This window comes from Cervus canadensis, chromosome 33, assembly GCF_019320065.1.
Source record: "Cervus canadensis isolate Bull #8, Minnesota chromosome 33, ASM1932006v1, whole genome shotgun sequence".
Taxonomy (NCBI): Eukaryota; Metazoa; Chordata; class Mammalia; order Artiodactyla; family Cervidae; genus Cervus; species Cervus canadensis.
In genome coordinates this window covers 24,374,819-24,397,324 of record NC_057418.1, presented here as the reverse complement: position 1 = coordinate 24,397,324, position 22,506 = coordinate 24,374,819, and the positions used below count along the sequence as shown (strand labels likewise).

The 22,506-nt window shown below is 41.6% G+C and overlaps 1 protein-coding gene across 3 annotated transcripts in view; it reads left to right on the top strand.

Annotated features, from left to right (window-relative positions):
• Window positions 1-22,506, top strand: part of SYNE1 (spectrin repeat containing nuclear envelope protein 1) — a 474,926-nt gene that overhangs the window by 238,751 nt on the left and 213,669 nt on the right. For all 3 annotated transcript variants that reach the window (XM_043457157.1, XM_043457156.1, XM_043457158.1), the window contains 16 exons: window positions 591-727; window positions 945-1,122; window positions 1,959-2,141; window positions 4,743-4,886; window positions 5,202-5,357; window positions 6,862-7,026; window positions 8,625-8,797; window positions 9,816-9,969; window positions 12,242-12,385; window positions 13,401-13,565; window positions 17,388-17,705; window positions 18,597-18,752; window positions 18,907-19,077; window positions 19,764-20,090; window positions 21,523-21,675; window positions 22,165-22,332. In XM_043457157.1, coding sequence (XP_043313092.1) covers window positions 591-727; window positions 945-1,122; window positions 1,959-2,141; window positions 4,743-4,886; window positions 5,202-5,357; window positions 6,862-7,026; window positions 8,625-8,797; window positions 9,816-9,969; window positions 12,242-12,385; window positions 13,401-13,565; window positions 17,388-17,705; window positions 18,597-18,752; window positions 18,907-19,077; window positions 19,764-20,090; window positions 21,523-21,675; window positions 22,165-22,332 — 2,892 coding nt within the window. The remainder of the gene's footprint in view (window positions 1-590; window positions 728-944; window positions 1,123-1,958; window positions 2,142-4,742; window positions 4,887-5,201; window positions 5,358-6,861; window positions 7,027-8,624; window positions 8,798-9,815; window positions 9,970-12,241; window positions 12,386-13,400; window positions 13,566-17,387; window positions 17,706-18,596; window positions 18,753-18,906; window positions 19,078-19,763; window positions 20,091-21,522; window positions 21,676-22,164; window positions 22,333-22,506) is intronic.

Here is a 22,506-nt window from a genome sequence, read left to right as displayed (position 1 = left end):
GAATCCAGCAAAATGATTGATACATACCAGATATTTAGCAGATATTTGATGACTACATGAATGAAACTATGAAAGGAATAAATTACTAGTTAAATTAGACCTCTGGAATATAAGAAATTCTTAATGTAAAAGTTAACTGTATATATACTACATAAATTCAGTTGCTACATGTATTTTTTAATCCAAAATTAGTATTGCTTTGCTTTGAAATGATTTCTCTTCACCTTTAAACAGTATATACCCATGCACATCTTCCGATGGCCTAGACAGAATGTTTTTGAACAATTTAGGCTATTCTTGTTTTTCTTTTTCTCGTTCCACTTTAAGTTACTTAAACACTTGATCATTTGACTATCCGGCAACGCTGGATACTTGAGAACCTAGCTCTTCCTAGAAAAAGATGCAAAATAACCAAGGGCTATCATCTGCCAGGGGGAATCCTGAAAATAGACCTCATCTCTTTACTGAATCTACTGTGTTGGTTCTTCCTTCAGTAAGAATTTATTATGTGATCTATGCATGTATAATACTAGGATGTGGAAATTACCCAGTTTAAACACTTGCTTCTCTGCCTTGTTATTTCCTGATAGGAGATACTGGATGCTCTACAAAAAGCAGAGCCTCAGACAGAGAATCTCAAGTCTCAACTGAATGAGCTTTGTCAATTTTCCAGAGACCTGAGTACATACAGCGGAAAAGTTTCTGGCTTGATTAAAGAGTATAATTGGTGAGCATAAACCTTACTGGCATTCAAAATATTTTTATACAAATAAGAAGTCAGAGGTTTGTTTAAGTTGTAAGTTCAGTAATAATATAAATCAATCTTTAAATATATTACCAATTGGTATGAGTACATACTAAGAGCTGTTGATTTTCTCGAACATTATTTTGATCTACTTGACCACGTTTTTTCTCCCATTAAATGCTTCAAATCATGGTTCCAGTCTTTGTTTGCAAGCTTCCAAGGGCTGTCAGAATAAAGAACAGATTTTACAGCAAAGATTTCTGAGAGCCTTCAAGGATTTCCAACAGTGGTTGGTTAACGCAAAGATCACAACTGCTAAGTGCTTTGACATACCTCAAAATATCAATGAAGTTTCAACGAGTCTTCAGAAAATACAGGTAAGAGTGTGATCAATTAATTCTAATAATGGTGCTGAAAATTCTCTAGCGGTCCAGTGGTTAGGACTCTGTGCTTCTACTGCAGGGGACATGCATGTGTTCAGTCCCTGGTCAGGGAACCAAAATCTCACAAACCATATGGCCAAAAAAGAAAATATGTAATAACAGTGCCTCCAGGTGACTCAGAGGTAAAGAATCCACTTGCCAGTGCAGGAGACTCGAGTTCAATCCCAGTATCAGGAAGATCCCCTGGAGGAGATTTTTGGCAACCCACTCCAGTATTCCTGCCTGGAAAATTCCATGAACAAAGGAGCCTGGCAGTCTACTGTCCATGGGGTCCCAAAGAGTCAGACGTAACTAAATGACTAAGTGTGTGTCACTGACTTCTAGGTCTTATTATTACAAGCCTATTAAAGTTTTGCTTGAGAAACTCAGATTTCAAGTAAATCCCTGCTTGAAACAATTGATGTGTAAGTGAAAAGAAACTAGTTCATTCATCTAAATGCATGCTATTTTTATATATTAATAGGGATTTAGGAGATTATAAAAGCTCTATGTATGTGAGAATCATTGTGCTTGAGCATGCTAGTCAGATTTTCTCATTAATTTTCACAATACCTGTAACAGTTACATAAGATTATTATTAGATACGATACATACATAATACACTAATGCATAAGAGTATTATTGAACAAATAGGGTAAAAGAATCTTAGTCAATTAATATATGCAACAAAAATTGTTTATTTCTTTTCTTTGATTTTATTGAGAAATAAGTAGGAAATTCATGTATTTTCATGTATAGAGCTTTTTATTGTGCCTAATCTCTTCTTTAAGGAATTTTTGTCAGAAAGTGAAAATGGACAACACAAGCTAAACATGATGCTTTCTAAAGGAGAACTTTTGTGTACTCTGTTGACCAAAGAGAAAGCTAGTGGCATCCAGGCCAAAATGGCAACTGCAAAAGAAGACTGGAAAAATTTTCATTCCAATCTCCACCAAAAGGAGTCTGCTCTGGAGGTATACTATAGCCAACCATGAGGACACATTCTGTGTTATTTGTTGTTGTTGTTGTTAAAATTCAATGTATTATATCCAGTACATCTAGATATCCTTGTCAGAGATTTTGGTCATCCCTCTCTGAATATGACTGGATAACTGGATAACCTTAAGAATCACCTCAGTGTTGAAGTGTGAACCTCACTGAGGAATTTAATAGCTTCTTGCATGATAGAGGCAGTTATCACAGGCTTGCCCATATACCAGCCCACCAGGAACAACTGGTTTAAGTTTTAAGCAGTGTTATTTAATCTTTACTTGAAGTCCCTCACTTGTGAAAGCTGCTCTAGGAGAACGAAACAAAAATATCCATGCAGGGCTGAAAAATGCTATGGATGAGACAGAATATTATAACTAATGCAGATACCAAGTACTGAATAGTAGACTTTAGGAGTTCAGTATGCAGAGAGACAAAATAATTTTATTCTATCTAGGGATAGCATAACTTGAATTTACTACAATCATAACATAATTATGCCATAATGCAATTATTTTTTTCTTGAAATCATTTGTTTTGTGTACCAACTCTCTTAGAGGAAAGTTAAGAGTCATGGCAAGTATTTTTTTTTTTTCCTTTTAAAATGCTTCCTAGTAGAGTAGGAGAGAGCCTTAATTTAATTATGGCCATAATCGATGAAGGATGGAAAACTAATAATAGAGAATTAATATCTGGAAAGAGAAAATGCATGTTTCCTCAATTCTTCCCTAACCAGAGACCATTGTCATTCTCTACTGTAATAGTGGCTATTATTTCATGGCAGGCATCCTCCATGTAATAGAGAGTAATAACCATTTTGCAGAGGCCCAGATGGCTCAAGTGGTAAAGAGTCTGCCTGCAATGAAGAAGCAACAGGGGATATGGGTTCGATCCCTGGGTTGGGAAGATCCTCTGGAGAAGGAAATGGTAACCCACTCCAGTCTTCTTGCCTGTAAAATCCCATGGACAGAAGTGCCTGGTAGGCTACAGTCCATGGGGTCCCAAAGGGTTGGACACAGTTGAGCATCTGACACAGATAAGAGAGCCATCTTTCACTGCCTAGAAATTTGCTCTCAACCCTGCAGGGATCATTAGTGCAGTGTGGCCTGAGCATCTCCTGTCGAAAGCAATGCATATAGTATAGATAATGAGGTTACCAAATTCAAGAAATGTCCAGTAGTACATCAGGAATTGCTTGCCTTCCTGCTTTTCTTATTTTTCTTCCTTCTTTCTTTCCTTTCCTTCTTCCTTCTTTCCTGCCTATTGCCCTTCCTTCCTTACTGTCTTCCCTCCTTTCTTCCTTCACTTTAATTAAGAATACACACAATAATACACATAATAATACTTACTATGTGCCAAGCACTATGTTAGGAATATGAAAGTGTTAACCTTTCCTTCTCCTCAGGGAATTCATTTTCTAGAGAGAGAAACAGTATATAAAGAGATGGTTGCAATATAATATAGGTATACTCAGGGTGTGGGAATCACTCAAAGAAGGATGAAACTGACTCTGGAGAAATCAAGGAAGGTATCCAGAAAGGCGACTTTCTAACTGAATCTGGAAACTAAACATTCTTTGAATTTGCCAAGGCTGACATGCATTTCAGTTAGAAGGAAGTGAATGTGCAGGGCCAGGGTGTTGTTAAGTGTCAGCTATTAGTGGGAGACTTTGAGATGTTTGGCATTCAAGTGAAATATTGTGGGAAGAGCAACAAAGATAAGACCAAGGATGAAGATTAGGACCTGATAGTAGAATGCCTTGTGTACTAAACAATTTGACCTTGACTCAGATAGGATTCCTTTTCTGAACCCCAAAACAGCACTTATTTTCTCAATTTTGCCAAGGATGCAACATAACCCATACCATTCTAGATGCATAGAAGAGACATTAGTTCATTACATACAATGAATGCTTTAGAACACTAGGGCTTAATTCTAAGATTTAAAAAAGCTGAATGAAGAATCTGCTGGTCTTTCAGAGACAAATATCTCAACTCTCTGGCCATAGTGTAGGCCAGAATGGTAAATAGTAAGTAGCTGGAAGACCAGAGAAAGCTTTTCAAAATGGTCCAGGTGAGAGAGACAAGGGCCTGAATTAAAGAAATGATAATGAATGAGGGATTTCTCTCTAAGAGAAAACATGGCAGGATTTGATAACTGATTTAACAATGGCGTCAAGGAAGGAGAAGTGAAAGTTTAAGTCTTTAGTTTCTCATTTGGAAGATAGCTCGAATGATGATGCCATTAGGGGAGTCTTGAATATGGTAGAAAAAGTGGTTTGGGAAGAGATAGAGAAATTCATTCAGTTTAATATATATTAAATTCGATGGGCCTGCAAGATAACCAGTGGGTAACGGCCAGGAAAATAGCAGCGAACATAAGTGTGACGTTCAAGGGAGAAGCTAGAGCCGCCAAAACAGTGAAGGTGAACATCTATCAGGTGCTGTTGTAGGTGCCCGCTTAGCATGTATTAATGTGTTTAGCCTTCATCACCATATTTCTATTTTATGGATGAGGAAATTAAAAGACTCTAGACTTATTATTAACGTTTCCTCTGGTCCCTAACACTATCTAAAACCTCACAGAATCTGAAGATCCAAATGAAGGACTTTGAAGTAAGCGCTGAGCCTGTGCAGGACTGGCTGAGTAAAACCGAGAAGATGGTTCATGGAAGCAGCAATCGCCTGTATGATCTGCCAGCCAAGAGACGAGAACAGCAGAAACTGCAGGTGACGGGCCCCAGGCTGGTCTGACCCTCCTTCATCTACCACGCATTCAGATCAGGGGCATGGGGGCACCCTGCAGTCAGGCGATGCTGTCCTGAGATTGGGTGCACCCTTTCCTGAGTCCAGAGCTCCTGCTTTCCTTTGAGGTGTAATCTGTCGGGTCCTGGAGCCCTCCATTGTGTGTAGCTTGGAAATACTAACGCCTTTGGGCCACGTCTGTTCCTCTCCAGCGTTTGTTTCCGCGGTCTTGGGGCCAAAGCTTTGTCTGCCGTGTGCTCTGCCCCAGCCTCTTAATCGTGACTTGCTTCTGCTTTTCAGTCTGTCCTTGAGGAAATAAACTGCTACGAGCCTCAGCTCCACAGGCTGAAAGAGAAAGCTCAGCAGCTGTGGGAGGGCCAGGCGGCCAGCAGGAGCTTTGTACACCGGGTGTCGCAGCTGTCTTCTCAGTATCTAGCGCTAAGCAATGTAACAAAGGTAACGCCGGCCGTGTGCTGTGTGTGAGTGCGCGTCCTGGCGGCAGAGCCGTGCCCGGGAGCCCCGGGGGCAGGGCTGAGGCGTGTAAGCGCTCTTCCTAGCCTTGCAACCCCGGCCAAACATGTGTGCTGCGTCATCTCAACGTGCTTGTCTGAAAACAGCAAGGGAGGTTTCAAACATCCAAGAGACTTCCCATCTCTATGGTTACACCAAGGATTCCCTTTAGTCCTGAAATGGTTCCCCAGAGCTCTTATTTTGAAGACTCAAAGCATAAATAGAAGGCAGACTTCAGAGTACTGGGTCTAAAGATACACAGATTAAGTTACTTTCATAAAAACAGAAACTCAAAGCAGTTTTTAAATTTTAGTGGACTCAGCAAGGGTGAGTTTTAAGGTTAGTATTTTTTTTTTTTTCCATTTGCCTCAATTCTTTATATTTTTTACATAGTCATCAAAGCTGCGTTGATTGAGAGTTTCAGTTCAGAGTCTGGAGCAGAGCTCAAAATTGGCAATGATTCCCATTACGGATGAAAGCTCTTTTCTAACAACTTAGAAAAAAAGTAAATAGTATCCCACAGTGACCTCACTTAGAGCATTCAGCAGACCCACCCTAAATTGCAGAGGGCCAGACCACCTTGAATTTTATGGCCTTGTGATATTTGTTCCCTATATTTCTCTTTTGCATTTCAGATCTGAGAATATAGGGAACCTGCTGGAACTTGGCTTCGCCTGTTTGAGTGTGGGCTTACTCTTGGCCTGCTGTTTGCGTCCCCAGTGAAACATCATTGAGACAGTCATATAGTATTAGCCTGGGAGTGAAGAGACTATGTTTACACCTAATTTTTTACTACTTTTTTTTGTTTTTAGAAAATCTGGCATAAATTTAGAAAATCTAGAATAAATTAGGACCAACTTTCTATTCCTTTGTATTTATTTAGGTGCCAAAAAAAATCAACAGATATTCAAATGCTTTATGTGCTGAAAAGTATATTCATAAAATCTTCATTGTGTTGGATGTTAGCTTTAATTAATAAATAAAACCACATTTACGGTCCCAATTTAGGAGTATTACAAAATCTCAGATAATTGTTTTTTTAGAATTGGCTATCATGTAGGTCATGTGGGTATGTGGTATTGAGCCAAAATGATATCTAAAAGCAGAAACTATTTCAGTGGGTTTACCAGACAAGGTGTGAGGAATGAATTAATGAAATTTCTGAAACATATCCCTAATTGTCATAAAGAAGAGTAGCAAGTATGTTGAGGGGCAGTAAATTGTCATTGTAATCTTTCTGCTTCTTGACCTGATTATTCTCATATTTTTACTCTTTAGAAAGCTGTTTCCCATCTCACAGATTAATACAGCTTTTATCAGATCTGTGCAGAGTATGAACCTATGGCTGATTAGTTATTTGGACCAGGGATTAGGTTTACAGTCTGCGTAGCTGCAGGCTGTGAAGCCCCTATGGAAGGGACAGCTGGATGACGGTCTCTGTCACTTCTAGGAGAAAGTGTCAAGACTGGATAGGATTGTTGCGGAACACAATCAGTTCTCCCTGGGAATTAAAGACCTGCAGGACTGGATGACGGACACGGTCCACGTGTTGGACTCTTACTGCCACCCGACCTCTGACAAGAGTGTGCTGGACAGCAGGGTGCTCAAGCTTGAGGTGTGTCTTCTACAAGAAATGTCTCTGATTTACGGAATTTGTTTTTCTCAAAATTTCTCACATCTCCATCTGCCTGGTGTGATAAGGAGACCAAGAATGGGGACTTCTTTGGTGGTCCAGTGGTTAGGAATCTGCTTTGCAATGCAGAGGACACTGGTTGGATTCCTAGTAAGGGAACTAAGATTCCACATGCCGCGGAGCATCTAAAAGCCCGCACACCACAACTAGAGAATCTGTGTGCTGTAACGAGAGTCCACGTGCCACAACTAAGACTCTATGCAGCCAAATAAATGAATACATGACAAAATATTAAAAAAATAAATAAATCCAAGAATACTCTGCTGATATGATCCTGTTGACACAGGGAGGCCTTGCCTAAGCTTTCCCGAATCATTTGAGCCCAGATACACTCGCCCATCAATTCTTTACAAAACAAGAAATAACAACCCAAAGGTGGTTACTTGCTTGATATAGCCAGTGAATAGGCTACTTTCAAATGATATCAGATATATCTATTCTGAGAAAATACTTCAATGAAACATTTTATCAGGCAGAAACATTTCCCGTCTTGTTCAATTAACTTGCCTGCCTGTATCAGTTAGTCCATTCTTCTCCCATCATAAGAAATTCGTTCAACATGAGTTTACATTTGTGGTAAGGCAATCATTCTACATTCATTCACCTGTCATTTATACACTGAGTGTCTTCTAGGAGACTGGCACTCTATCTTGGTACCAAGGATTGAAAAATGAATGAAGTACGGTCATTGTCCTCAGGATTTTATAGTCTGAGACTGCAGACTGAGGCACAGGAGATAGTAATAGCAGATGGAGGCGTGTTCATGGAGCTGTGGGCACCTAGAGGACCAGAGTTGGGCAGGGATGGATGGTGTTGAGAGTTGGAACAGGTTTTTCAGAAAACCTGAGACTTGAGGATGGAACCCAGTGAGCAAAAGCTGAAGAAAGCCAATGGTGTGTGTGGTGTGTGAGTCGCTGCCAGCACTTCCTTTCTGCTCTGGCAGAAGCTGATGACCAGGAGTGGCTGAAACTGAATCTGCAGAGACAGGCAAGCTCCAGATGAAGGAGAGAGATGAAGCTTTACCTTTTAGGTGATAAACACCCATTTTATAACTATGAATTCAAGTTATGTAGAAAAAGAATAGTGCTTGTGAAGAACTTGAAATGTATAAATTAATATAGACTATGAATTTATTCTTTCGATTTGTTGTACAAGAGACCTTAACATTTATAGAGCTCTTCCTCCTGTGACCTTTGAGAATTTAGGAATCCTATTGTTGTCTATTTTTCATTTACTGAAAAATAGTAAACTTAAACTTCAGTGGAAATCAGGGGTTATTCAGAGAATAATAAAGATCTGAAAGGCCAAGGCCACTTGGAGACCAGTGGGTGACTGGTAACTGGTTATTGGTTCCTGATACCACCAGCCAGTGACTCTCCTGGCCTCCTTCTGATCAGCCCAAGAGATCCAGGGCTCAACACGACTGCAGGTCATCTGCTATCCACAGGGACTCTGAAATATTTAAAGCTAGCAATGTTAAACATACAGATGACAAAGGACTTCTGTATGGGCTTTTACAGGCTCTGTTATCAGTGAAACAGGAAAAAGAGATCCAGATGAAGATGATAGTGACCAGAGGGGAATCTGTCCTTCAGAACACCTCCCCGGAAGGCATCCCTGCCATTCAGCAGCAGCTGGCGAGTGTGAAGGATATGTGGGCCTCCCTTTTGTCTGCAGCAATTCGTTGTAAAAGGTTAGTGAAGCTGAAGGGCTACTGCCAAGTCATTGCTGAAAGATCTATAGAATGGCTCGGTAACACACTGTCCAGGGTTTCCCCCATCCTCTCTTTGTGTCTCTTTCTTTTTCTCTATTGCCCAGCTCCCTTATTTTTTGCCTCCTTCCTTCCTTCATTCCCTCCTTCCTTTCTTTTCTTTTTTCTTCTTGGAAGAAAAGAAAGTGGCAGGTGCAACCTTGCATTTACGTTGACCTATAGCACTGTGTCTGTGTTTTTATGTAACTATAACTACATGTTTCTTCAGGTTGGTGTTCACTGCTTAAAAAGCCACAGGATAAATAAACGTTTAATCATGTGAAGATGTATTAGTTAAAACTAAACCGTTTACATAGGAAGTAGCCCCCGGAAACACCAGTGGGTGGTGGGAAAGAGCCATGAGGAAGACAGGGCAATCAGTAAAGGGTGGGGGCTGGAATTTACCCCCCACCCCCCCACACCCCAAAAAGCACTTCTGGGAGCCAGTGTAGATGGAGCATCTCTGGAAATTACCCATGGAGAGCAAAGGGGGGGAGGGGTGAAGCGGGAATGTTTGTAAACAAACTGCCATGTGTCAGTTTCCTGTCTTTTATTCCTTTTTTGTTTCTCTCCTCTAGCAGAGTTAAATATTGATTCTTTTATTGCCTCGAGTCTTGGCTCCAGAAAAGCCTTGCTCGGGGCATCTCTCCTATTGCCTTCAAACCTCTTCCAGTGTCTCACATGACTTGGTTACTGACTCCAGGCTTTATACCCTGTCCCATTTCTCCACCTGTCAGCCTGGACTTCACCATCCTTTGCTTCTCAAAGCTGTGCTTTCCAGAGACCCAGGCTTGGCTTTGATGAGCTGTGACCATTCAGCTCCCCCTCAAGCCTGCCCTGACCTGATCTATGGACTTCCTGCCGGGGAAGTGGACAGTGCAGACGCCGTGATAAGGGATCAGACAGACTGCATGTAGACGGCTTCTCAGTGTACATTACTGTCCTTTCACTTACCTTTCAGTCAACTTGAAGGAGCTCTTTCTAAGTGGACAAGTTACCAGGATGATGTTCGACAGTTTTCCAGTTGGATGGACGGCGTGGAGGCCAGCCTGAACGAGTCCGAGAGGCAGCACGCGGAACTGCGGGAGAAAGCAGCAGCTCTCGGGAAGGCCAAGGTGGGGCTGGGTTTCACGTTCGATTTGTCCTCTGCCTCTGCTTCAGCATTGCCACGGCTATACAAAAACATTCTGGAGAAGGAAATGGCAACCCATTCCAGTATTCTTGCCTGGAGAATCCCCATGGACAGAGGTGCCTGGTGGGCTACCGTCCATGGGGTCGCAGAGAGTCAGACATGACTTAGCAACTAAGCACGTACAAAAACATGCCCATCTATAGGCTAGGGCCGTCCACATAGCTGAGCTCTGTTGGGGGAGTTTACTGTAATTTCTAATGGCTTCTTAAACTTTTGTTTGTGGTTATTTTATTAGTGAGTGAAAAATGCCCCTTTCCAGGAAAACTTCATAGACCTGTGTTTTATGAAGTTTGGCAATTTTTAGTATGTTTTAATCGGGCTTGCCTAGTGACTCAGTGGTGAAGTGCTAATGCAGGTGATGTGTATTCGATCCCTGGGTTGGGAAGATCCCCTGGAGAAGGAAGTGTCAACCCACTCCTGTATTCTTGCTTGGAAAATCCCATGGACAGATGAGCCTGGTGACCTACACTCCATGGAGACGCGAAAGAGTCAGACATGTCTTAGCGACTAGACAACAACTACAAATAACTTTTGATATCTTTAGCCTGTTCATCCTTAAGAAGTAAAACTTTTTTTCTGTCACATCTTCCGTTCTTCACAGAATACCTTAGCTCTACCCTTGTACCTGGCCACCTTGTACTTACCTTTCTGAATTAGTTCAGAAGCCCCCATCTTTGCTCTGAACCACCACCACTGGAGGCTTAATTATTTCTTCTGTTCTCCGTCTTTCTCATCTCTTGATGACTTTTTTAGACTCTACACTTACATTGCTCCCTCTCTCAGTGGATAAAGTTGCTTAGTTTTCTTCTTATCCTATGCACATGGCTCTCTCACACAGAACAAATGCTGAGTAAAAGTTAGCTGAATAACTAAATGGCCTTGCCTGACCTATGCCAAGCCACTTAACATTTCTGGGTCTGCTGTTTGCATCTGAAAATTCTCATAATTATAGGTCTTGACTTCATAGTATTATTATGATGATTTATTACTTAATTTATTATATTATTCATCTAGTCAACATATACTTACAGAGAACTTGCTACATGCAGGCATTGTGCTTGATTCTAGGTAAATTAAACAGACCCAGGTTTCACTCTGGAGGTTGCACATGGACTCATTCGAGAATGATTGAATAAGTAAATGATTATAACTGGTGATGAGTGATATGAAGAAAACACTGCATGTGATGAGAGTCATTGGGATTGGGTTGATAAGGACATCAAGGAGTCGGGGGTGAGGAGGGACAGGAAAGGCCTCTTGAAAGAGGAGATGGAGATGATGCCCTAAGGAATTCAGTGCAGAGAAATCAGGTTGGGGAGGAGGTGGGAAAGAAGCATTTCAGATGGGGTAATCCACATGTCCATAGCCCCTGGGGAGGAGAGAACCTGGGTTGGATAGAAGGGAGCTGTAAGAAAGGCTGGCTGTTGCTGGAGCAGAGACTCAATGGGTGGGTGTCCAGGTGACGTGGTGGAGGTGGCAGGGACCTGATCTCGCGCTGTCATGAGGATCCAAGCCTGTGGATTTCACACTTGATCCTGACAGCCTGGGGAAGATAATCAGTGTTTTGAACTGGAGAGCAAAACGATCCCCTTTAGAATCTTAAAGCCTTTTATCACTCAAGCTGCTGTGTGAAAGGTGGACAAAGGAACAGGGCAGGAACCGGGAGCAGGGAATCTGCCTGGCAGGATATTACGCAAGTCCAGGGAAAAGATGATAGCAGCAGGGGCTAGGGGGCTTGCAGGAGACGGGAGGACACATGTCAGGGTACAGTGAAGAGATGGAACTAACAGGATCTCACCATGGATGGAGGGATAAAGGGTGACTCCAATGTTCTGAATTGACCATCTGGGTGAGACTGGTAGCATTTTACTGTTTGACAAAAAGACCGAGGGGAGGGAGGTTTGGTGGTGGCTGGGGATGGATGGAAATGGAGTAGTGCTCAGGAGCCAATTTTTGGACAAATTAATTTTGAGATTTCCAAGTCTACTCAGATAAAGTTCTGGGCCCGATATCAAATACACACACCGTTCATATATCTATGTAGAGATAGATGGTGGATAGACTGTAGACTAACAGATAGATAACCTGAGATCACTTGTCAGCTATGCAGTTAAAATATCCTAACTTTACAAGTTAACATCGATTTGATGATATACGCAGTAATTCTTTTATTTTTTTAAAAAAATGTTCTCTAGTTATTAAACGAGGAGGTGCTGAGTCACGGCAGCCTACTGGAGACCATTGAAGTCAAGGGGGCTGGCATGACGGAGCACTACGTCACCCAGTTAGAATTCCAGGACCTGCAGGAACGATATGGAGCCATCAGAGAGCGGACCAAGGTACATCTCACCGTGTTCCACGCAGACCCACTGAAAGAGGGGTGTTTGGAGCTGTGCTTATTTAAAGATTCATTTGTTTGGGGGCGTGACAGGCTTGTGAAAGCAAACAGGACCAAAAAAAGCAAAATGAATTTTAATACTTAGACTACTCTACTGATAAAGCAAACAAAAACCCTAAACTAATGTTAGGATATGAAAGTTACTGGCGGAAAATAGTTCTCAACTAAAAAGTCCTCCAAATGTACCTATTGAAAAAAAAAATTGGGGGGAGCTGCATAAGGAAGAATCACAAATATCTTCATGTGTCTGGTGATGGAAAATTTTCTAAAGCAGGAAATAATCGCCAATAATATTTATCATTCTTTGCTTAAATCTCACAAAGAAAATAAGAAGAACTTTCCAGAGCACAGCCTATTTTATTAGAGTACATGGAAAACTGAATCTATGGTGAATCCAAATTCTCACTCAAGGCACAATATGAAAGTTTCAGTTTTATTCATTAGCAAAGATGTATTTTCATGACAAAGTTAATTCACTTTTTGGAATATCCATCTTACATTTCATAAGGAATTCAGAGATCAAGAAGTTAACTCAATGACATGATCTTTAAGACCCCCTCTGGTGGCTCAGTTGGTAAAGAATCTGCCTGCAATGCAGGAGACTCGGGTTCGACCCCTAGTCGGGAAGATCTCCTGATGAAGGAAATGGCAACCCACACCAGTACCCTTGCCTGGAGAATTCCATGGACAGAGGAGCCAGGCAGGCTACAGTCATGGGATGGCAAAGAATCAGAAATGACTGTGTGACTTTCACTTTCACTTTTTACTCATATTATGTTGGTTTTTTTGTTTTTCTTACATAAATCTTGACATTTTATTCTTCTAGGAAATGATTCATGTTTTAATGACTTAATAATCATGCTTTTCTAATTTTCCAAAAGTGAATTCTTAACAGTCTGTGTAGACTGCATGTAGTTACGTTTTCCCACCTTAATCATCTTAAATGCTAACAATAGGAAGCAGTAACCAAGTCGGAAAAACTAGTTCGCCTGCACCAAGAGTATCAGAGAGACTTGAAGGCATTTGAAGCTTGGCTGGAGAAAGAGCAAGAAAAGCTTGATCGATACTCAGTTCTTGAAGGTGATGCGCACACTCATGAGACAGCGCTGCGGGACCTTCAGGTAAAGTCTGCTTCCTTGTAAAACAAAGGACTTTTCATTCTGAATATGGAACCATTATTTTAAGTGAGAAGTGACTATGACCTTAAAGCCTATAAGTAGCAGATATATATTAAGTGACATCCTAGTAAGGTCTGATCTAGAGTGTTCTGGGACCTCAGTAGTGTATGCTAGTCGAAATTATTTGGTAGGTAGTTCAGACTGAGCAGGACTGGGACTTGAGGACTTTGTCCAACTACAGGGTGGCCTCTGATGGGAATGGCTAGTGGTCTAATTTATGGTGTTAACAGGCCCACCTGCCTGTTGCTCCCTAAAGGACTGAATTAGATGTGGGACACAGCTGCAGGAGTCAATAGCATGTGACACTTCTCAAATTCAAATTCTTAGCACCATCATAGGTCCTTTGGTTTTAACCCAAATCACCCACATTGCTGAGGATACAGGCCTAGAGTCACGGACCTAGAAGAAGGAATTCAAGGAGGTAAGAAAAGTACCAGTGCTTGGGCAAGCAGGCTGTGATTCGGAGCGAGATGGTAAACCTCAAGGGCAAAGTGGTCCTAACCCATTGACTTATTGCTACTGCAGGTAAAGATAATTAAAATATTATTCCTGCTTTCAAAGAACTTGCATTCTAAAGAAGTTCAGACCCATGGATGGATCATTACAAACAATGTGATGAGGACAATAATAGAATGACTCTATTATTGGGGATCTTATGGGAGCATCAGAGAGAGCCCATAATCCTACCTAAAGCAATAGGTAGCCATCAAGGGGTTCCCAAGAAGGGGAGACCAGACACATAATAGAGAATGGAGAGAAAGATCGACAAGACAGCTCTGTGTTAGAACTTACTAACTGCTGTCAGCCCTCACTGGAAGTGGTTCAGGATTGGGCAAGATCTACCCAGTGTTTGCATATGGTGGAAAAGCAGGACTGAGATGGTCATTGACATAACATTTCTGCCTATTTCAGTGGCTTTCAGGAAGAACTGAATAATGGCAGGAGTGCAGGGTTGGGATTAGGAAGTTCAGACTCTGATTCACGGTGAGACCTGGTCCTGGATGACTCTGGGCAGAGAAGAGCTTCCCTGACTCAATTTTCTCTACAGCATTGTTCTGAGGAAGGATTAAATGAGATGGGAGAAAAATCTTACTTGAACAGTAGTCCATTCGTGAAGTAAATATATAGTAGAAGTTGGAAGGCTCATAGTTTCATTTGCTTCTTTAAGGATCTCATCCGTTTTATTTTTAATAATAACATATCCAGGTCTCTTAGGTTTAGCTGTTATAATTTATCTTAGCCGAATGGGCTTTCTTTTCTGTCTATGACCTCTTCCAGCATTCACTGCAGACTTTCTTGGCAAGCAAATTCCAAGCTCTCCAGACTTCTGTGGAGGAACTGGGCCAAGAAGTCACTTGTCATCAGCAGATATTTCTCCTGTCCCAGAAGAAAATATTCACTTCAGTCAATGTTATTCTGGCTCAAACCTAAACCGGACTCCAACCTCTCATTTCACTGTGTATTAATTCTTATTGACACTGTCTTATTTTGAGTCACCACAACTTTTATAAAGGAGGGGAGACACTAGAGGCCAAAACTGGTGGTGGAGAATGGTGACATTCCAACTGCACAGCAGAGCTCCTTCAGGGTCCTAATGTCCCACAACTGGCTTAGTGATCTCGGGGTCTGCCAGCAGTGTGGACCACATTTAAAATTATTTTGTATTTGGGCTTCTCAGGATGCGCTAGTGGTAAAAAGGACCTGCCTACCAATGCAGGAGACATAAGAGACATAGGTTCAGTCCCTGGGTCAGGAAGATGCCCTGGAGAAGGAAATGGCAACCCACTCCAGTATTCTTGCCTGCAGAATTCTATGGATAGAGAAGACTGGCAGACTGCAGTCTACCAGGCTCCTTTTGTATTCACTGACAGTTTAATTTTGGGTCATAGAACATACAGATTTTTAAAACATTGAAACCAGATTCTAAGCTAGTACCTTTGGGGACTTCCCTGGTGGTCCAGTGGTTAAGACTCCACGCTTCCACTGCAGCGGCTATGGGTTTGATCCTTGGTCAAGGAACTAAGATCCCCTGTGCTGCACATGACAGCCAAAAAATGAAACTAAATAAATTAAAAAAAAATATTGGACCATATTTCCCCCTCAGAATAAATCCTTGAAATGTGGGATATATAAGAATTTCTCTAATACAGTAGTGATTTGTAGAATAATGAAAACTGCTATAAAATAGGGAAAGAGTGATATATTGAGATTGACTAGGGCACAGATAAGTACACTGTATCTCGGAACCTGTTCTTTAAATAAAGTTTTGTTGAAATGTAGGCACACCTGCTCATCTATGTAGCATCTATGGCTACTTTGATGCCACAGATGGCAAGGTTACATAGTTAAGTAGCTTCAGCAGAGATTGTATGGCCCACAAAGCCTAAAATATTTATTATCCAGCCCTTTACAGAAAAAGTTTGTCAACTCCTGAATTAAGGAAAGAGATTGTGTAAAATTAGCTTTAAATTTTTTTTTTAAATTTTGGAATAAAATTTCTGTTTATGGTTATTTTGATTAATATTTTACCATATAAATTGTCCTTCTTTTCCAATTACAACATTCTTATAGTGCTATCATAGCTGAGGAAAGTGTATCTATAGTCTGAACTATAGAAGATCGCTATTTCTATAGGTAAAAGTTGTCAGATATCAGCAATTTCATTAGTATTAAAGATTTTTTAAATAATATTGTATTCTAAATAAATGTGATGGTACTTTTAACACTTTGGTGGGATTTGACTTGGCCCCTTTCAACCTTGGATGATCAGATCAAGTAACACAAGGATATAGTGTTTTGCCAACACCTTTAGAGGTATGACTTTTCTATCGAAAATAGATGATGCTTTTAAAAACGTGGTTCATACCGAATTTGTAGGGTGCATTTCTGGGACTATGCTTTGGTGGAGAGAAATATGTTTGTACCTAGGAGTACCTGATGGGCAGGGGCTTCCCGGGGCCTGCTAGTGGTAAAGAACCCTTCTGGCAATGCGAGACACATAAAAGACATGAATTCCATCCCTGGGTTGGGAAGATCCCCTGAAGGAGGGCATTACAACCCACTCTAGTATTCTTTCCTGGAGAATCTCAAGGACAGAAGAGCCTGGTGGACTGCAGTCCATGGGGTGGCAAAGAGTCAGGCACCACTGAAGTGACTTAGCATACATGCGCATAACTGATGGACAGGTGTGATAACTCAGCCTTGCAGGTTTATATGCCCTGTGCCCTCCAGGGCCAACTTCTCTTAGCCATCACATTCCCTAGAACAGCTTCAATAAAGAATCCCTCCTTAGCAGAAAGAAGGTCTATCATTCTTTTCTCAGCCAAAAGTGGAGCTCTGATCCCATTCAGTATCAAATTCAATGTCACAGCAAGAAGACTTAGGCTCTTTAAACAGATTAGGGGCCACAAAACTCCTGGGTTATTAGACTAAACAATAATCCTTTAATCACTGTGCTTTCGCCTCCAAGCTAAAAAGCCAGATTTCAGAGGTTGCCTCTAACATGACTGAGAAAAACACTTCTCGCTATGTGTGTATCTGTGTGTGTGTGTGTGCAGTTTGACAATTTTAACTGGAAACATTTCAGAATCTCCCTCCTGACTTGGGAAACAGTGTTCAGTGTTAGGTACACATTTTTGTCGGAATCACCTTGTTCTTTCCTAACGTGAAGTTCAAGAGGGTGCGGTTGGCTTGAGTGAGACATGATCACCTGTGCAGGTGTGAAATGTGAACGAGGTGTGTGACAGCCACGCCTTTCCCCTGCAGGAGCTCCAGGTACGCTGCGCAGAGGGGCAGGCCCTGTTGAATTCAGCACTGCACACCAGGGAGGAGGTGATACCATCAGGCATCCCGCAGACAGAGGACCGGGCTCTCGAGTCCCTCCGGCAGGACTGGCAGGCTTACCAGCAGAGGCTGTCGGAGACCCGAACGCAGTTCAATAATGTGGTCAACAAACTGAGACTGATGGAACAAAAGTTTCAGCAAGTAGCTGAGTGGCTGAAAACAATGGAGGAGAAAGTGAATCTCAGAACTGGACGTCAGTCTAGCCGGGCTGCCAAGGAGATACAGTTACATCAGATGAAGGTACTATTGGTGTGAATTCCTGATGTTTGTCAAAGTAGCAGTTGCCTTGCATAGTTCATTTCTTCAACTATTTAATAAATTTTGGTCCAAGGTTTAGATTTTGAAAAATCTCTTTCTACTTGCAAGAAATTTGATATAAATTACAATGGAGCATTCTTCTATGAGAAATTATTTATTAGAATCCTAAGGTAGTCTCTTTTATTGATAATAGAATATAGTTTAATGAAGTATTTTATATTTTTCCCACACTTTATTACCTTGCTTGGTAAAGATACATGAATGCTAGTGATGCGATAATTTAAGTTTATGGTTCTGTCTTGAAATTGCTCTAATGTACTACATTTTTATGCACATTCAGTGCACATGATCAAAATTACGCTTAGGCCTTTGGAATTCATTTTCCTTATTCATCTGTTTTAAAATTTATCTAAGTACAACAGAAGGTATAAAAATATATGTAATACAGACAGAAAAGCATTCAAACTCGTGTGCAGTTTTATAATGTTATTATAATTTTTTATGAAGGTTATACGTGAAGTGTTTTCAAAATTGTATCACAGAATAAATATATTCTAAGCATTCATAGAAATCATTTTCTAGTAAGAAGATATGTATATACATATTTGTCAATAGGGCTTCCCAGGTGGCACAGTGGTACAGAACCCGCCTGCTAATGCAGGAGATATGGGTTCAATCCCTGGGTCGGGAAGATCCCCTGGAGAAGGAAATGGCAACCCACTCTAGTACTCTTGCCTGGAAAATTCCATGAGGAGCCTGGAGGGTTACAGTCCATGGGGTTGTGACTTAGGGACTTAGGGACTAAAGAAAATAATTGTCTCACTTAAGGATCTCTCAGATTGAACTTTCCGCTCCTACGCGGTGTCATTTCAGAAGTGGCATGAAGAAATCACCGCATACAGAGATGAAGTGGAGGAAGTGGGAGCCAGAGCCCAGGAGATCCTGGACGAGAGTCACGTGAGCAGCCGAATGGGCTGCCAGGCCACGCAGCTGACGTCCAGATACCAAGCGCTGCTCCTCCAAGTGCTGGTGAGCGGGCCACCCTGGCTCAGTGTAGGCCAGCAGACTTCACAAGCCAGACGTTCTTCCTTTCACTAACTTCCAGTGAAGGCACGTGTTGATCAAGAGAGGCACAGATACAGGTCTTTAATTCACTTATTCCATGTTGTCTCTTCTTTCAAAGGAACAAATAAAATTCCTGGAAGAAGAGATCCAGAGTTTGGAGGAATCAGAGTTATCCTTAAGTTCCTATTCTGATTGGTACAGCTCTACTCATAAAAACTTCAAGAATGTGGCTGCCAAAATTGATAAAGCAGATAAAGCGATGATGGGGAAAAAAATGAAGACGCTGGAGGTAGGCACGAAAATATCAAACTTGTCTGCCTACTGTTCGTTCTTCTTTCACTAAGATGTTCCCATCTCCTGCGTAGAACTGGGAGCATGTATGTTCATCCCTGCCCAGTCTGGTTGGTGACCCCTGGTTCCTCATTTCATTCTAAATTCCAAGTTAAGATCGCTTTAAGCCAAAGATTGCCTTCCATTTACCTACGATGTGATGTCATCCCAATGACGTACACATGACTGTGCACAAAATTCTTAACTAAATTCCAGTTTGACACTAAATATTGGAAAAAAAAAATCTAGAACTCATGACACCGCGCATTAGTCGTGTTTTAACTCAGATCTCTAGGAGCTCTGTTAGGGATGAGAAAAGCATCAAGTTCTTCTGTTAAGTCTCTGATTTGGAAATGATGTGCTGATCAAGACTTTAACAAGACCTATATTGAAGTAAAGAGGCTTCTGTTTGCTGGTGGGCCAAATCTGATTATAAACTTCAAATCTGATTATAACCTTCCATCCTGATTGTTGGTGGGCCAAATCTGATTATAAACTTCAAAAACATATGGTAAGGGGAAATTGGTGAACTCCAGAATGGGACTAGCAAGGCTTTTCTTTAAAGGGAAGGACATAATGCCAACCAGTTTGAATTTGTTTATTTGTTTGTCTGTTTGTGTTACATTTCTTCCTGTTCTTTCTCAGGGTTTGCTAAAAGACATGGAGAAAGGCCAGAGTTTGCTCAAATCAGCCCGAGAGAAAGGAGAGAGGGCTCTTAAGTACTTGGAAGATGGTGAGGCAGAGACATTAAGAAAAGAGATCCACGACCACGTGGAGCGGTTGAAGGAACTGACCAGCACTGTGCGGAAGGAGCGCACGACCCTGGAGAAAGGCCTTCATTTGACGAAGGAATTCTCGGATAAATACAAAGCCCTAACTCAGTGGCTAGCAGAATACCGAGATAGCCTACATGGTCCTGAAGAGCCCAAAATGGAGTTGTATGAGAAAAAAGCTCAGTTATCCAGATACAAGGTAGTGTTGTTACTGACAGATGCATGGGGAGGTCATGTAGGACTGAACTGGAGGGATGTGATTTCTGGTGTGTGTGACCCTTAGTGGGTGCTGGGAGAAGACAGGGCCTCAGCATGCCTGTTCTACTGGTAGGGGGCATGCAGATTTATAAGGACCCTGCCTGCCAATGCAGGAGACATAAAGACACGCGTTCAATCCCTGGGTCGGGAAGATCCCCTGGAGAAGGGCATGACAACCCACTCCAGGGTTCTCGCCTGGAGAATCCCCTGGACAGAGGAGCCTGACAGGCCACAGTCCATAGGGTCGCAAAGAGTTGGACATTACTGAAGCAACTAAGCACATACTCTACACCAGACTTATTTTTCCATTCAGGTACTATGTTTGTCTGATATTCAAAGGTTGTATCAGTGGACGGAGATCTATTCTGACAGTGTGATCCAGGTACATGGATCCTTAAGATAAACTTTCCTGGCATCAGGATCTCACACCTATAGATTTTCTCTGTTTCATCTAGAGTCTCTCCTTCATCTTTTGGTACAGAAAGCCTATAAGCAGATCTATGGTAAATTCCAAATGAGACTTCATACTCCTAAGAAAATAAATTCTAATTAACCAACTATAGGTAAAACATTTTAGAGATTAATTTTTGAAAGAATAAATGGTGATATAGATATTGCTATACATGCTATAGATACAAATATTTCACCTGCTCAAATTTGTGAAACAGTTATTAAAGCTGATACATGGAATAGTCTGCTTTCAAAATTTGACCCAAATTATTTAGTGATAGTCTTTAAGAATTACAGTGTGATGTCTTACCTCAAAGCTTTTCCTGGTGGAAGCTATTTCCTCCTCCTCCAGCCAATATGTCTATTCCTGTCCTTGGTTTTTCTGCCAGGCCTGACAGTGTGTCTTTGAAAGTGTAATATAAGAATCACAACTGCTTCTCCTTTTTTTCTTCTCCCTGAGTTCTTGATATATTTAAATAGCACTTTAAGGCTGTCACAGCAACGTTGCAACTGGAATTTGTCTCCCAAACTTCACATCCAACTCAAGGGGCAATTGACTTCACGATTCAAAATCAAAAGATAACACCTCTCTCCCTTCATATAGCATGAAGATTTATTTCTCTGCTGAAAGGAATGAGGTGGAAGCCAGCAATATTCATTATGTTGAATTCAGCCAAATACAATTCTTCTCTATACTTCTCTCTGCATGTGTGAGGGCTCTTTGATGTGTTACTTTTACTCTGTACTGAAAGTCAAAAAAGTCATAAAAGTCATTTTCTCTTTATTGTTTTACAAGTATTGATTTATAAAATATATATCAGATCTTTGTTTGAGACAGATCATCTTATATATGGCAGTGCATGTCTGTATTCTCCTTGATCACATGAATGAGCTGGCTCTTGTTTTTTTCTTTGCAATTCAAGTCTCTTCAACAAACAGTGCTGTCCCATGAACCATCAGTAAAATCAGTGAGAGAGAAAGGCGAAGCCCTCTTGGAGCTGGTGCAAGATGTTACTTTAAAGGACAAAATCGATCAGCTTCAAAGCGATTACCAGGATCTCTGCAGGGCAGCAAAGGTATGGAGAGATCAGAATTAAAATAAAACTGTGGTGTTTGCCGCAAAGGGCGTCTTGACTCCATTTTATCTGTCAGAAAATTTAGGACTATGGCTCAGATGGTAAAGCGTCTGCCTACAATGCGGGAGACCCGGGTTCAATCCCTGGGTGGGGAAGATCCTCTGGAGAAGGAAATGGCAACCCACTCCAGTACTCTTGCCTGGAAAATTCCACGGGAGGAGCCTGGTAAGCTACAGTCCATGGGGTCGCAAAAGAGTCGGACACGAGTGACTTAACTGACTTTATGGGTCAGTATTTTTCCTTTTCATTCAGGTGGGCCTTTTTAAATGGAGTAGCAACTCTGTGTGTGTGTGTTTTCCATCCCTAGTAACTTTCTGATGAGTGTTAAGTCTACCTACTCTCTGAGTTGCCCTGGGATTTTAAAAATGTTAAATGTTTGAGTAGGTTTTTGGCTGGAAAGTCACTTCTAACGGGCACCTGGCTTCACAGGAGCATGTCTGCAGTCTCGAGGCGAAAGTCAGAGATCACGAAGATTACAACAGTGAGCTCCAGGAAGTGGAGAAGTGGCTGCTGCAGATGTCGGGGAGGCTGGTGGCGCCCGACCTCGTGGAGACAGGCAGCCTTGAGACGATCACCCAGCAGCTGGCCCGCCACAAGGTGAGCCTGGCCTCTCAGGAGCGGAGGAGCACATGGCGGCTCGGCCAGGCGTGCCGTGTGTGTGTTGGGGGCGGGGGAATCTCTGGATCATAATGACTGTACCGACAGACTCAGGTCTGAGTCCCAAGAATGCCCGATAGTTGAGAACAGTTCAATTTAATATTTAAGTGACTC